A 14,526-nucleotide genomic window follows, 5' to 3' on the forward strand; every position below is an offset into this window, starting at 1 on the left:
CTTTTGAAATGGCCCTGCTTTTTCTTCCCCAGTTTCACATTCCAGCATTACTGTGCTGTTGTATGTATCCTAAAGCCTTATATAAGTCAGATGCTTATGACTTCTTCCTTTTAACAGAATTTTAATATTTCCAGACATGCCCAAGTGGTGCGAGAACCCAGTTCCAATAGGAACTTTGCTTATTTTGTAGAGGCTCTTGAAGTAGTGCAAAGATATTGTCTTTGAAGAGCTGAAAAATATAGAAAAGGTACAAAGTGTTTTCCTACATAGTATTTAAATTATATTTATTGAATGAAAGCAGACTAAAGCCCCATGATACAGAATTACCTTCTTATGTCTGAAGTACACAGAAGGATGTACGACTCAGTTCTTATGTTTTATGATAAACTTTAAAAGAAGGAAGTGGTTGATGCAAGCACAGGTAAATAAGGAATTTTTGAACACCTTATTGGTATGGGACCTGTAAAAAACTGTGGTGGGATTTCTACTCTGTTGTACTGGAGAGAAATTCTGGTGGTTTTGCTGAAGAAAAACTCACTGGTAAGTAGTCTGGGGAATGGAATGTGCAGTTCATATAGATAAGAGTGCTGTATAGCACATATATATGTAGAGAGTGTGTAGAATGATATAAAAGATGAAATAATGCTATGTATGCAGTGCAAATAGGTAAATAATATGCTATTATGTGATAGCAACCTCTAATCCAATTGAAAACAATTTCAGTGCCTAATTTAAAGGGAGTAGGTTTGTAAAGTGTCATTACACTGTTTGAAATTAAATAAGGAAAATCAAATAAACCAACCAATAGAAATATATTAGCACACACTAACATTTATATGGAAAGATACAATTTGCTGTTATGAATGTTATCATTATGCAGTCTGAATATGAAGGTGAGCTTACTAGTTAGGCATTCTCCAGCTAATTCAGCCATGTAATTCAAATGCAACATGCAAAATGGTGCTCTCTGAGGCTGCAGAGGCTGTCTAGTGGTAGCAAAGTTCTTGTAGAAAAGCAGTAGTTATTGATGGCTTTCCGAAGACATATGGAAAAATCTCTCCTGTCCCACACCATTACATCAGCTCTTAGAAACTATGACAGCTCACTGCTCCAGGACATTGAGAGACTTGTGGGAAGTTTTCTAGACCTGAAAGAAGCTGTTTTCAGCCAATGGATGGACTCAAAGTAACTCATAGAATTATATAATATCTGAGTTGGAAGGGACCTACAAGGATCATTGAGTCCAACTCCTGGGTTCCCAAAGTCTGTACGTATAGCCAGGGTTGCCACTTCCCAGGTGCAGAATCCAGCACTTGCTCTTGTTAAACTCCATATTGTTGCTGATTGCCAAGCTCTCAAGTTTGTCCAGATCTCTCTGCAAGGCCTCATCATCCTTGATGGAGTCAACAGCTCCACCCAATTTGGTATCATCCACGAACTTGCTCAAAAAAACTTCAAGTCCTTCATCCAAATTGTTTATGAAAACACTGAAGAGGACTGAAGTGGGAACCCCATTAGTGACTGGCTGCCAGCCTCATGTAACCCCATCTACAAGAACCCTCTGGGCCTGACCTGTCAGCCAATTGTTCACCCATCTTATTATGCTTTTATCTAACTGTATTCTGGTCATTTTGTCCTGAAGGACACTGTGAGAGACAGTATTGAAAGCTTTACTGAAAACCAGAAAGATTACATCGATTGGCTTCCTTTGGTCAACTAGTCGGGTAATCTTGTAAAAGGAAATTAAGTTTGTCAGACATAACCTTCCCCTAGTGAACCCATGTTGGCTCTGACCAATGACTGCGTTGTCCTTCAGGTGTTTTTCAGTAACTCCCAGAATAATCTTCTCCATAGTTTTACTAGGCACTGAAGTGAGACTGACAGGCCTATAATTGCCAGGATCTTCTTTCTTGCCCTTCTTGAAAACTGGGACCGCATTTGCCAGCTTCCAGTCAACTGGGACCTCTCTGGATTCCCAAGACCATTGAAAAATAATGGAGAGGAGTCCTGTGATGACATCAGACAGCTCTCTGAGTACTCTGAGATGAATTCCATCAGGCCCCATGGACTTATATGCATCCAGGTGGAGCAGCAAATCCCACACAAGTCTGGGGTTAACTGGGAGTTTACCATTTTCACAGTCATGGTCCTCCAACTCAGGGCAGCTGGGGTCCCAGGGCCCATCACTCCTGTTGAAGACAGAGGTGAAAAATGCATTAAATGTCTCTGCTTTGTATATGGCCCTGTTGTTTAGGTGACCATCCTCATCAAGTATCGGACCAATGTTTGCTCTGGTCTTCCTTTTCCCACTAACATACTTTAAAAAGCTTTTTTTATTGTCCCCCACACTGCTGGCCAGCTTCAGCTCTAATTGAGCTTTGGCTGCCTGGATTCTCTCTCTCTACAAAGGTGAGCAGCATCCCTGTAGTCCTCCCATGTGTGGTGGTTTTACCTTGCTAGGCAGCTGAACTCCACCACAACCACTCTCTCACTCCCCCTCCTTAGAAGAGGAGGGGAAGAAGTAAAGGAAAGAACAACTCATGGGATGAGATAAGGATAATTTAATTAAAGGGAAAAATAATTATTAAGGAGATTAATATTAATTAAACAATTTAACTAAAGGGAAAAAAGGGAAAGGGGAAAAGGGAGGGGAAAAAGGAAAAAAAAAAAAAAGGCTCTATTGAAGTGCAGAGGAAAGAAATTACTCTCTACTTCCCACTAATGAGCGATGCTAGACCACATCCTTGAAGCAGAGCCTCAATGCACGTAGCTGTTGTTCGGAAGGACAGACATTTTCGCAATGAGAGCCCACCCCTCCCCTCTTCTTCCTTTTCCCACCTTTTATTGCTGAGTGTAACATCATATGGGATGAAATATCCCTTTGGTTGGTTTAGGTCAGCTATCCTGGTGATGTTCCTTTCTCACTTTTTGCCCAGCCCCCGGGAGGGTTAGAGAGAGTCCTGATGCTGTGCCAGCACTGCTCAGTAGCAGACAAAACACTGGTGTGATACCAGTGCTGTTCTAGCTACAAGTGCGGAGCACAACACTGTATGGGCTGCTGCAGGGAAAGTTAACATCCCAGCCAGACCCAGTACACCATGTTGTCCAAACTCGCTTCCAGTGGCCATCACTTTTTTTTTCTGCCTAAGGTCATGAAGATCTCCACTCAGCCAAACCAGCCTTCTGTCTTTCCAGCTTGACTTCCGACATCTTGGAATTGCCTGTTCCTATGCTCTTAGGAGGTGGTGCTTAAAAAACAACCAGCACTGATGCACCCCTTTATTTTCACGTCCCTTGATCCTTATCCAGAGGCTCTCAACCCCATTGTCGCCAACTGCAAGCTCCGTACAGTCCAGTGCCTACGTTATATTGAGTGCCATCCCCCTGCTTCACCTGCCCCGCCTGTCCCTTCTGAAGAGCCTGTAACCATCCATAAAAACACACCAGCCACAGGCTTCTTCCCACTGTGTTTTGCTTGTGCCAACGATCTTGTAGCTCTGGGACTGGGCCAAGGCTTCTAGCTCCTCTTGCTTTTTTTCTCATGCTTTGTGCGTTTGTATAGAAACATTTAAGATCTGCTTCACTGGACCCAGCTCCTCATGGGGCAGACTGAAGGGTCTTACTATCACACAGTCCCTCAATTTTTGGCATGCAGTCCCACAGTTTATAACTGGTGGGGCCTGTTTTTGTCCCTTTCCCCCTTCAAATCTAGTTTAAAGCCCTATCAATCAGCCATGTTAACTCCTGGGCAAAAATCCGTTTTCCCCCTCTGAGAAAGGTGCTCCCTATCAGGAGCCAGTATGCTCGGTGTCATGTAGACCTTCCCATGATCAAGAAACCCAAAACTGCATCGGTGGCACCAGCCTCAGAACCACATCTTCTGGGTCTGCCTGTTCCTTTCAGTATCGATCCCCACTACTGGAAGGATGGAGGAAAATACTACCTGTGTATCTTTTATTTCAACCAATAGACCCAAAGCCCTGAAGTCCCTTTTGATCACTGTTGGACTTTTCTTTGCTATCTCATATCTGCCAACGTGAAATAAACAATAAGGAGTAATAATCAGAGGGCTGTACCAAGTGAGTGACTTTCCGAGTGATGTCTCTTACCCGAGCCCCAGAGAGACAGCAGAGTTCCCTATCCCTATGGGTTGGGGTCTGGACAACAAATTGGGCCTTCTGTTACCTTCAGAAGACAGTCCCCTATGACTATAACCCTTTTTTTTTTTTTTTCTTTGTGGGGGTTGTTGTGGTGTAGGGCATATGTTGACTTGCCCTGGGCAACTTCCCTAACGTGGATGGCCCTTTGTCCACATCACTTGCCTGCCCATGCAGTTCCCACTTCCAGAGCCTCATAACTGTTGCGTAGGGGCACCTGGGAATGTGACATATGCAGCAGGGGGATTCGCCTGCTGTGCTGAACAGGAACCTGCTTTTGACCTCCCCCTGTCTCTTAGATCCCCTTCCTCTGCCTGGTGTCGAAGGGGTATGGGAAACTTAATTTCTTGTGTAGTGACTGGCTGAGGAGCCTGTCTCAGGGATGGCAGAGCTCTACCCTACTAGTCAATCTCCTTCTCTGACTTCATGATGCTCCTCAGCCTGCCCACCTCCTCCCGAAGCTCTGCCACCTGGCAAAGCAGTTCTTCAACCTGGCCACACCTCCCACAGATGTGCTCACTGCTGCCATCCTGTACTGACATAAGAGAAAGGCACACTTGGCAGCCTGACACCTGGGTGGCAGCCTGTTTCCCCCCCAGCTCTGTCTAGGAGGCTGCATTGGATGTGGTGGGTGCCAAACTCCAAGAGGCCGTTGCCTTCTGCTGGGTGGATATCATCTCTCCCTGGTTGGGCTGGCCAAGCTTCAGCACCTTCCCTGCTCACCCTGCCTGTGCCAGCTGCTGTGCCAACTGCCACACCACACCCTGTTTGCCTGCTCTTTTCACATGGAGTCGGTCACCTCTCCTTGCTTGGAAGATAGTCACAAAAGCAGCTGCTTGCATTTCTGATGGATCTCAGAGGATTATTGCTTTTTCTGTAAAGAAGAGAGCAAGCTAGGGCTAATGTCCTGAATTGATTCCTCTGCTGAAAAACATCTCTTTTCTGGTGAATTGGCTACATATGAAAAAATTCAACTGGAGAATTTGTATGCCATCCAGGTGTACACATGCTAATCTCATAGTGTTCTTTAATTATATATAATATATAACATTTCTAGCTGATAATGACCAGGAAATATTGAAGTGGCTCATATTTTATTCCAGAGTTCCTTGTGTGATCATGTGCTTTGTTGCACGACAGACTTTGACATATATGCAACAGCCCTGTTCAGACAGCATCCTTCCTGGTAAGCACTCAGTGAACTGCATTCTTTCTCTGACAGTGATAATGTGTACAGTTGCATAAGAGCATGAACGAGAGAACACCTTTAAGCTGTACTTTACATCAGTTCTGTGACTCATTATACTCGGTTAATTACCTCTGAGCAGTCCTTGTTTCTATTTGACTGAGAGGCATTTGAAACAGGAAATCTAAGAGGAAGACTCAGTGCAGACCTAGAACCAGGTACAAACTTCTGCCAGCAGAACGCAGAGTTTCTCTACACTTACAATGGCACCGTGGAGAAGACCGCATAAAGTTGCACTGTTAATCATGAATGCAGGTTTTGTGTGTTATCTTGTGCACTTACTGCAAGATCAAAGAAAGGGAAAGCATGATTCCTTGGAAGTTAATCCTCAATCTCTAAATGGAAATCTTATCCTTGAGAGACTGGATCGTTTGGACTGGAACATTTATAACCTATGTAAGTAAAATGCTATGCTGCTTAACTTTTTTAGAGTTAGGTATCTAGATTTTCTGAAGGACAGAATAATAGTTAACAGTGCTAATATTTACTTGGATTTCCCTGGACATTAAAATTTTTCTTTCTTGCAATCTTGAAAAAGATGTGATAGTTTCTCAACTTACATGCAACACATTAAAGTCTTTCACAGTCATCACTGTGTTCTTCATTTTTGCATATTAGACAGTTTCTTGTCCTGAAGTATTAAGCAGTTTTAAGGCAATTGTACCAGTATACTAATCTCAAGTGGTTATTAAGCCATTCATTATTTTGTTTGCCATAAAAATTTAGTTTCAAGAAAAATATGAACTGCTCCATTTCCTCAGCCTCTGCTGTGTGGGTGAGAAACAAAGGTACTTGTGACCAGCACTGTCTTTTTCCTCCATCCAGCTTTAGCATATACACAGTAGAGTTGCTGTGAGGAAAATAGGTAGATGAACTTTACATCACCTGGTCAATTGGAGTGTATTTCAAAGCAGCATTTGCTAAAATTTGTAGTTGTATTTCAAAGCAGCATTTGCTAAAATTTATTTCTCACTTATAGTATTACAGTGCAAGACCAACAGCATCCCAGCTGATGTACTTATACACGAGGGATATTAATTGATGATGGCCTCTTCTTTCTCACAGCAGGGTTTGTGAATTTTGAAGAAATGTGTTTTCAGATATTTGTTGTTGGACTGTAGGGAGGTGGGCACAACAGAGCCATCTGAATGACAGCTTGTAGTAGGTTAAGTTTGTCTGGCTTCTATGTGCCCACTCAGCTGCTCTCACTCTACCTCAGCAAAACAGGGAGGCAATAGGAAGGAAAAATCTCATGAATCAAGACAAGAACAGTGAGATAACTCACTAATTACCATCATGGGCAAAACACACTCAGCAAAAGGGAAATTAATGTAATGTATTGCCTACTAACAACAGTGAGAAACTAAAAGCAAACTAAAAAACAACTCTTTCATCCATCCTCTTCTCCCTCATCCCTCGGGTGGTGCAGGGAAATGGGGAATAGGGGCTGCCCTGACACTTCGTATCCACTGCTCCTTCATGGTCACTCTCTTCTGCTCCAACATGGGGTCCCATGGGAGGCCATCTATCTCAAACTGATCCTGCGGGGGCTGCCCACAGGCAGCAGCTCTTCAAGAACTGCTCCCACATGGCTCCGTACCACAGGGTCCATCCCCCAGGACCAAACTGCTCCAGCATGGGTCCCCCACAAGTGGCAGCTCCCCCCAGATCCCCTGCTCCTGCGTGGGCTCGTCTCCACGGGCTGCAGCTCCGGCCCGGGGCCTGCTCCTGCGGGGGCTCTCCATGGGCCACAGCCTCCTCCAGGCCACATCCACCTGCTCCACCGGGGGCTCCTCCATGGGCTGCAGCATGGAGATCTGCTCCATGTGGGACCCATGGGCTGCAGGGAGACAGCCTGCTCCACCAGGGGCCTCTCCACAGGCCACAGGGGAAATTCGAACCAGAAGCATCTTCTCCAGGCACCTCCTCCCCCTCCTTCTTCACTGACCTTGGGGGTCTCCAGGGTTGTTTCTCCTGCATTTTCTCACTCCTCTCTCCCAGCTGCTGCTCTGCAGCATTTTTCCCTTTCTTAACTATGCTTTCACAGAAGTGCAACCAGCACTTATTTGCTGAGCTTTGGCCAGCAGCAGGCTCCTTTCAGAGCCAGCTAGAACCAGCAGACATGGCGCCAGCTCCTGGTCTCTTGTCACAGAAGCTTCCTTTACAGCCTCCTCCACTACTAAAACCTTGTCAAGTTCACCCAATTCAGGGCTGAAGATTTCGGATCTCTATTTTGTTTGGACTACTTTTGATTTCCTACTTTTTTGATTTAATTTGAACCTCATTGTAGTCTTAAGCTGAAGAAAACAACGAAACCTTGAAGAATACAGGGAAACTGGTAGCCTTTAGTAAGCAGAAGCAAGAGAGAGAAGAGATGAAAGCTAGAAAACAGGAAGGAGGAAAACAACTAAAGGAAGACTCCAGACTGATGCATGGTAACCTTTTGCCCATTACAGGGCATACATTAATAAATGCCATACATTATTTGAGTAGTCAAGGACGGCTGCCTCGGAGCCAGAGCAGCCGCAGCACCCGACCATAAGTTATGGGGGGATCTTGGGCCCTTGCTTCACCAGGGGTGGCCCAGGACAGCCCCTGCCCTGTTGCAGTCAGGCAGAGGGAGGGGACCAAAAAGATGATGAGGGTTGGAAGCAAGTCCCAGTTCAGCACTGCAGGCAATCCCCCTCCCTACCTACCTCACTTCCCCAGGTGCACCTCTGTAATAGGTTTGAGGCCCTGGATCTTGAAGGAGAGGTAGGCGAAGATGTGGTGGAAGGCCTGCCTACGAGGTCGCACAGGAAGAGGCAGTTGACACCGCGCCTCAAGACTGCATCCGAAAAGAAAGAAAGAGGGTAATTGTAGTAGGAGATTCCCTTCTGAGAGAAACAGAGGGCCCAATATGCAGAGTTGACCGTCATCGAAGTGAAGTCTGTAGTCTCGCTGGAGCCCAGATCTGGGATATCACCAGGACACTCCCCAGCCTGGTGTGCTCAACAGACTACTACCCGCTGCTGATCTTCCAGATAGGTGGGGAGGAAGCTGCGTCCCATTGTCTGAGGGGAATGAAGAAAGATTTCAAGGCCTTGGGACAGTTGGTGAAAGAGTCTGGAGCACAAGTCATTTTCCCTTCCCTCCTTCCTTTCTGAGGTGATAACATGGGATGGAATAGAAGGATCCAGTCCATAAATGGTTGGCTATGTGACTGGTGCTACAGGCAGGGCTTTGGGTTCTTTGATAATGGCTGGTTTTATAAGACACTAGGCCTGGCAATAATACGTGGGAAAGGTTTATCTCACAGGGGCAAAAGGGTTCCAGGACAGGAATTAGCAGGGCTCATTTGGAAAGCTTTAAACTAGATCTGAAGGGGGAGAGGGTTGTAGCTGGGCTTGCACCAGTGCGGCAGCGCTCTAGCAGTGGTAAAGACCTGGAAACCTCCCATACCCCTAGGGTGAAATCGGCATGCTCAGCTCACTCCCTGAAGTGCCTGTACACCAATGCACGTAGCATGGAGAATAAGCAAATGGGATTAGAAATCCGTGTTCGGTCAGGAGACTATGATCTAGTGGCAATTACAGACAAGGTGGGACAGCTCACATGACTGGAATGTGGTCATTATGGGTATGTCCTTCTCAAGAAAGACAGGCCAGCAAGGCGAGGTGGCAGAGTTGCTCTTTACGTGAAAGGGGGGATGTCCACTGGGGGATGAGGAGCAAGCTGAGAGTCTGCGGGTGAGAATTAAGGGGCAGGCTGGCATGGGTGATACTGTTGTGGGTGTCTGTTACAGGCCACCAGATCAGGATGAGGAAGTTGACAAGGCCTTGTACGGGCAGCTGATAGCAGCCTCACGATCACAGGTCCTGGTTGTTGTGGGGGGTTTCAACTACCCTGACATTTGCTGGAAGGCCTACTCAGCCAGCCGTCCGCAGTCCAGGAGGTTCCTTCACTGTATTGATAACTTCCTGAAGCAAATGGGGGATATGCCAATTAGAAGAGGAGTGCTGCTGGATCTTGTCCTCACTAACAAGAAGGGACTGGTGGAAGCGGTGAAGGTTGAGGGCAGCCTTGGTTGCAGCAACCATGAGATGGTGGAGTTTAGTATCTCATGTGGCAGGAACAGAGTACCAAGCAGAATTGCAACCCTGGACTTCAGTAGGTCTGACTTTGGCCTTTTCAAGCATTTGCTAGGGGAAATCCCATGGGACAAGGTACTTGAAGGAAAAGGAGCCCAAGATAGCTGGTTAGCGTTCAAGGACTGCTTCTTCTGAGCTCAAGAACAGAGCATCCCAACAGGTAGGAAAGAGAACCAGGAGACCTGCATGGTTAAACAGGGAATTGCTCGGCAAACTCAAGTGGAAGAGGAGAGTCTACAGATCATGGAAGGAGGGGCTGGCCACTTGGGAGGAATATAAGGCTGTTGTCAGAGAACATGAGGAGGCAACTAGGAAAGCTAAGGCCTCCTTAGAATTAAACCGTGCAAGAGGGGTCAGGGACAACAGAAAGGGCTTCTTCAAATACATTGCGGATAAAACTAATACTAGAGGCAATTTAGGCCCACTAATGAATGAGGTGGGTACCCTGGTGACAGCAGATAAAGAGAAGGTGGAGTTACTGAATGCCTTCTTTGTCTATAATGCCAGAGGCTCTCCTGAGGAGCCCCATACCCCTGAGGCCCCAGATGCCGGAATAAAGGAGGAGTTTGCCTTGGTTGATGAGGGCTGGATTAAGGACCAATTAAGCAAGCTCGACATCCATAAGTCCATGGATCCTGATGGGATGCATCTGCAGGTGCTGAGGGACCTAGTGGAAGTCTTTGCTAGACCACTCTCCATCATCTTTGGTAACTCATGGGCATCAGGAGAGGTGCCTGAGGACTGGAGGAAAGCAAATGTCACTCCAGTCTTCAAAAAGGGCAAGAAAGAGGACCCGAGTAACCATAGACCGGTCAGCCTCACCTTCATCCCTGGAAAAGGGATGGAACAACTTATCCATGGCGTTGTCTCTAGTCATATCAAGGGTAAAAGGGTCATTAGGGGCAGTCAACATGGCTTCACCAAGGGGAAGTTGTGCTTGACCAACCTGATAGCCTTTTATGAGGATATAACTGGGTGGATAGATGATGAAAAGGCAGTGGACGCGGTGTATCTTGATTTCAGTAAAGCCTTTGACACCGTCTCCCACAGCATCCTCGCAGCTAAACTGAGGAAGTGTGGTGTGGATGGTCAGGTAGTGAGGTGGACTGTAAACTGTCTGGAGGGAGGAAGCCAGAGGGTTGTGGTTAATGGGACGGAGTTGAGTTGGAGTCCTGTATCTAGTGGAGTCTCTCAAGGGTCAGTACTGGGACCAGTGTTGTTCAGTATATTCATCAATGACTTGGATGAGAGAATGGAGTGCGCTGCCTGCAAGTTTGCTGATGACACTAAACTGGGAGGAGTGGCTGACACGCCAGAAGGCTGTGCTGCCATCCAGTGGGACATTGACATGTTGGAGAACTGGTAGGGGAGAAATTTAATGAAATATAACGAGGGCAAGTGTAGAGTCTTGCATCTGGTCAAGAACAACCCCAGACAGCAGTATAAGTTGGGGACTGCCCTGCTGGAAAGCAGTGAAGGGGAGAGGGACCTGGGGGTCCTGGTGGACAGTGGGATGACCATGAGCCAGCACTGTGCCCTTGTGGCCAAAAAGGCCAATGGCATCCTGGGGTGTATCAGGACTGTTGCGGTTAGTAGGTCGAGAGGTTCTCCTCCCCCTCTACTCTGCCCTAGTGAGACCACATCTAGAATACTGTGTACAGTTCTGGGCCCCTCAGTTCAGGAAGGACAGGGAACTGCTTGAGAGAGTCCAGTGCAGAGCCACAAGGACAATTAAGGGAGTGGAGCATCTCCCTTACGAGGAAAGGCTGAGGGAGCTGGGTCTCTAGCTTGGAGAGAGGAGACTGAGGGGTGACCTTATTAACATTTACAAATATGTAAAGGGCAAGTGTCAGGAGGATGGAGCTGGGCTCTTCTTGGTGACACCCAATGATAGGACAAGGGGCAATGGATGCAAGCTGGAACATAGTAAGTTCTGCTTAAATATGAGCCAAAACTTTTTTACGGTGAGGGTGACAGAACACTGGAAAATGCTGCCCAGGGGGGTTGTGGAGTTTCCTTCTCTGGAGACTTTCAAAACCCACCTGGACGTGTTCCTGTGTGATGTGATTTAGGTGTTCCCATTCCGGCAGGGGGATTGGACTAGATGATCTTTCAAGGTCCCTTCCAATCCCTAACATTCTGCGATTAATGGTTATTAACATATTCAAAACCACACATCAAAATGCAAATATATGGAAATGTGGAATTTGGTGTCATTGTCCTCAACACCCCCCCCCCAAAAAAAAAAAAAAAAGTATCAAAAGTAGCCAGAAATACAGTTTCACAAGTTGTCTGTGCATAAATAACAGTGATTCAAGTCAGAGGTGTGCTTGCTTTGCAGAATATCACCAAGCACCTGATTCTGCAGAATTATTTAATTAACTATGTAATTAAAAGAAACTTAGAATGTCCCAGTCATCAAGCCTGAAACTAGCTGTTTCAAATGGTATATGGGGCACCTTTGAACTTAGTGAGGAAAGTGTCACGTACAGCTTGGTCAGCTTTAATATCCCATATCCCAAACATTAATATCCCATAATGCCATGTTATTGTTGACACATCTTGCAGCTGTTCTTATGGACATCAATAGTTACGTATATATTTTTTTAGATGATTTTAGAGCCATTTGAAAGAATTGAACTGAAGCCTTCACTACAACACTTAGCCACAGAACCACAGATTAATTGAAGTTGGAATGCACCTCTGGAGATGGTCTAGTTTAATTCCCATGCTCAAAGCATGATTAGCTAAAGCAGGCTGCCCAGGACATTGTCCAGTCAAGGTTTGAAATTTCCAAGGAAGGAGACTTGTAAACCTGTCTAGATTACCCATTCTCATTTTCAGTCACTCTAGCAGGCAAAAAAAGTATTTCAAAAATGTTTAAATGGAATTCCATGTATTTCAGTTTGTGCCCACTTCCTCTTGTCCTTTCACTGTATACTAAGAGAAGATTGACTTTGTCTTTGTTAGTCCCTTGCATCAAATATTTATATTCATCAAGTCAGCCAAGCCTCCTCTTCTCCAGCTTCTCCTTGTAATACAGATGCTCTAGTCTTTTAGTCATCTTAGTGGTTCCTTGTAGGATTTGTTCCAGTGTGTCCATGTCTCTCTTGTTTTGGGAATCCCAGTACTGAACACAGCCCTACACATGTGGTCTCATCAGTCCTGAGTAGAGGGAAAAATCACCTCCTTTGACCTGCTGTCACTGCTTTTCCTAATGTAGCCCAGGATACCATTGACATTCTCTGCTGCAGTGGCACTTTGCTGGCTCATGTTCAACTTGTCCACCAGGACCCCTAGGCTCTTTTCTACAAAGCTGCTTCTCAGCTAGTACTGGTATATGGGGTTATTCTCTTTGTACTTGGCTTTGTTGAATTTTATGATGTTATTCTTGGCTCATTTCTCCATCCTGTTCAGATCACTCTGGCTGGCAGGATGGCTCTCTTATGTACCAGCCCCTCCTTCCACTTTGGTATCATGTGCAGTCTTTACTGGTGTGCAATCCGCCCCACCATCAAGGTAATTTATGACCATGTTAGACAGTACTAGACTGGCATCCATTTTGACTTCGTGCCACTGAACACAACCTTCTGAGCCTGTCAGTTCAACCCCCATTGCTATCCACTTATCTAGTGCATATGTCCTCAGCTTGTGCATGAGGGTGTTTTTAAAGACGTGTTGTCAAAAGCCTTACCTGAGTTTAAACAACATTCACTCCTCACCTCTCATTCATCAAAACAGTCATCCCACTGTAAAAAGCTTCAAATCACACAGGTCATTTGTGCCTTTTCCTTATGTCACAGTGCAATATTATAAACCTAAAAAACAAACAAGCAAACAAACAAAAACAAAACAAAAAAAAAAACCTTGAGAGATTAGGGATCCACTCAGTTCAAAGGTTTCTGATGGAGCAGAGGTCAAAGCTTTCAGTATCCTTTTCAAAAGAAACAGCAAATGGCTTGTTGATTGTATTTGTCTTCAAGACCACTGTTTTCTAAGTAACCTGACACACAGGTTATCTGTGCCTTATCTTTATGGCACAGCCCTATATTGTAAACCTAGAGAAACCATGAAAGAGAAGGATCTGCTCAGTTCAAAGGTTTCTGACAGAGCAGAAGGCAATGTCTTTGGGTAAGCTGATTAAAGGAGATGACAAAGGTTTCATTTACAGTTCATTTACAGTCTTTGTCTTCAAAATCAGTATGGTATAAACAACTGGACTTAGATAAGAACCTTGTTATGGATTCTTAATACATTAATATAAGCCAAGCATAATTTCATAAAAATGGTTTGGGCCTCATTAAAAAAATTATGCATTTTCCCTACTTCCAGATTTCTCAAACACTACCACTTCAGTGTATCTTGCTCTGTGTTTGTGCAGAATCTGATGCAGGATATGTAGAATGTAACGTTTCAAAAATGATCTCATGTAGAAGGGAGGGTCTGATGCTACTCTCATGTGAATATCATTTTAGCCGTAACTTCATGGATCACTTCACCTATAGCACCGTGAGTAGAATTTGGCTTACTTATAATGGGGTGGTGGTTTCACATTGGTAGGAAGCTCAGCACCACCATGCAGCTCACTCTCACTCCACCTCCTCAGAAGGACAAGGGGAGAAAATATGATCAAAAAAGACCCTCGTGGGTTGTGATATGGACACAGAGATAAGTCACTGATTACCGGCATGAGCAAAACACACTCAGCAAAAAGGAAATTAATGCAATGTATTGCCTATTAATAACAGAGCAGGGATAACTAAAACCAAACTACAAACACCTTCCACCCCATCCACCCTCTTCTACAACCTCTCCCAGAGCAAGGCAGGGGAATGGGGAATGGGGTCTGCAGTCAGTCCATAACGCTTTGTATGGAAAGTGTTATGGACTTCCCTCCTTCTTCACTGACCTTTGTGTCTTCAGGGTTGTTTCTCTTGCATTTTCTCACTCCTCTCTCCCAGCTGCTGTTGTGCAGCAGTTTTTTCCCTTTCTT

The 14,526-nt window shown here is 45.4% G+C and overlaps 1 protein-coding gene across 1 annotated transcript in view; it reads left to right on the forward strand.

The window, feature by feature from the left end:
* The first annotated feature begins 9,960 nt into the window (after positions 1-9,960).
* Positions 9,961-14,526, forward strand: part of GALNT8 (polypeptide N-acetylgalactosaminyltransferase 8) — a 29,379-nt gene continuing 24,813 nt past the window's right edge. Inside the window, exon 1 of the mRNA XM_040564851.1 lies at positions 9,961-10,240. Coding sequence (XP_040420785.1) covers positions 9,961-10,240 — 280 coding nt within the window. The remainder of the gene's footprint in view (positions 10,241-14,526) is intronic.

Source organism: Cygnus olor, chromosome 1 (assembly GCF_009769625.2).
Source record: "Cygnus olor isolate bCygOlo1 chromosome 1, bCygOlo1.pri.v2, whole genome shotgun sequence".
Lineage (NCBI taxonomy): Eukaryota > Metazoa > Chordata > Aves > Anseriformes > Anatidae > Cygnus > Cygnus olor.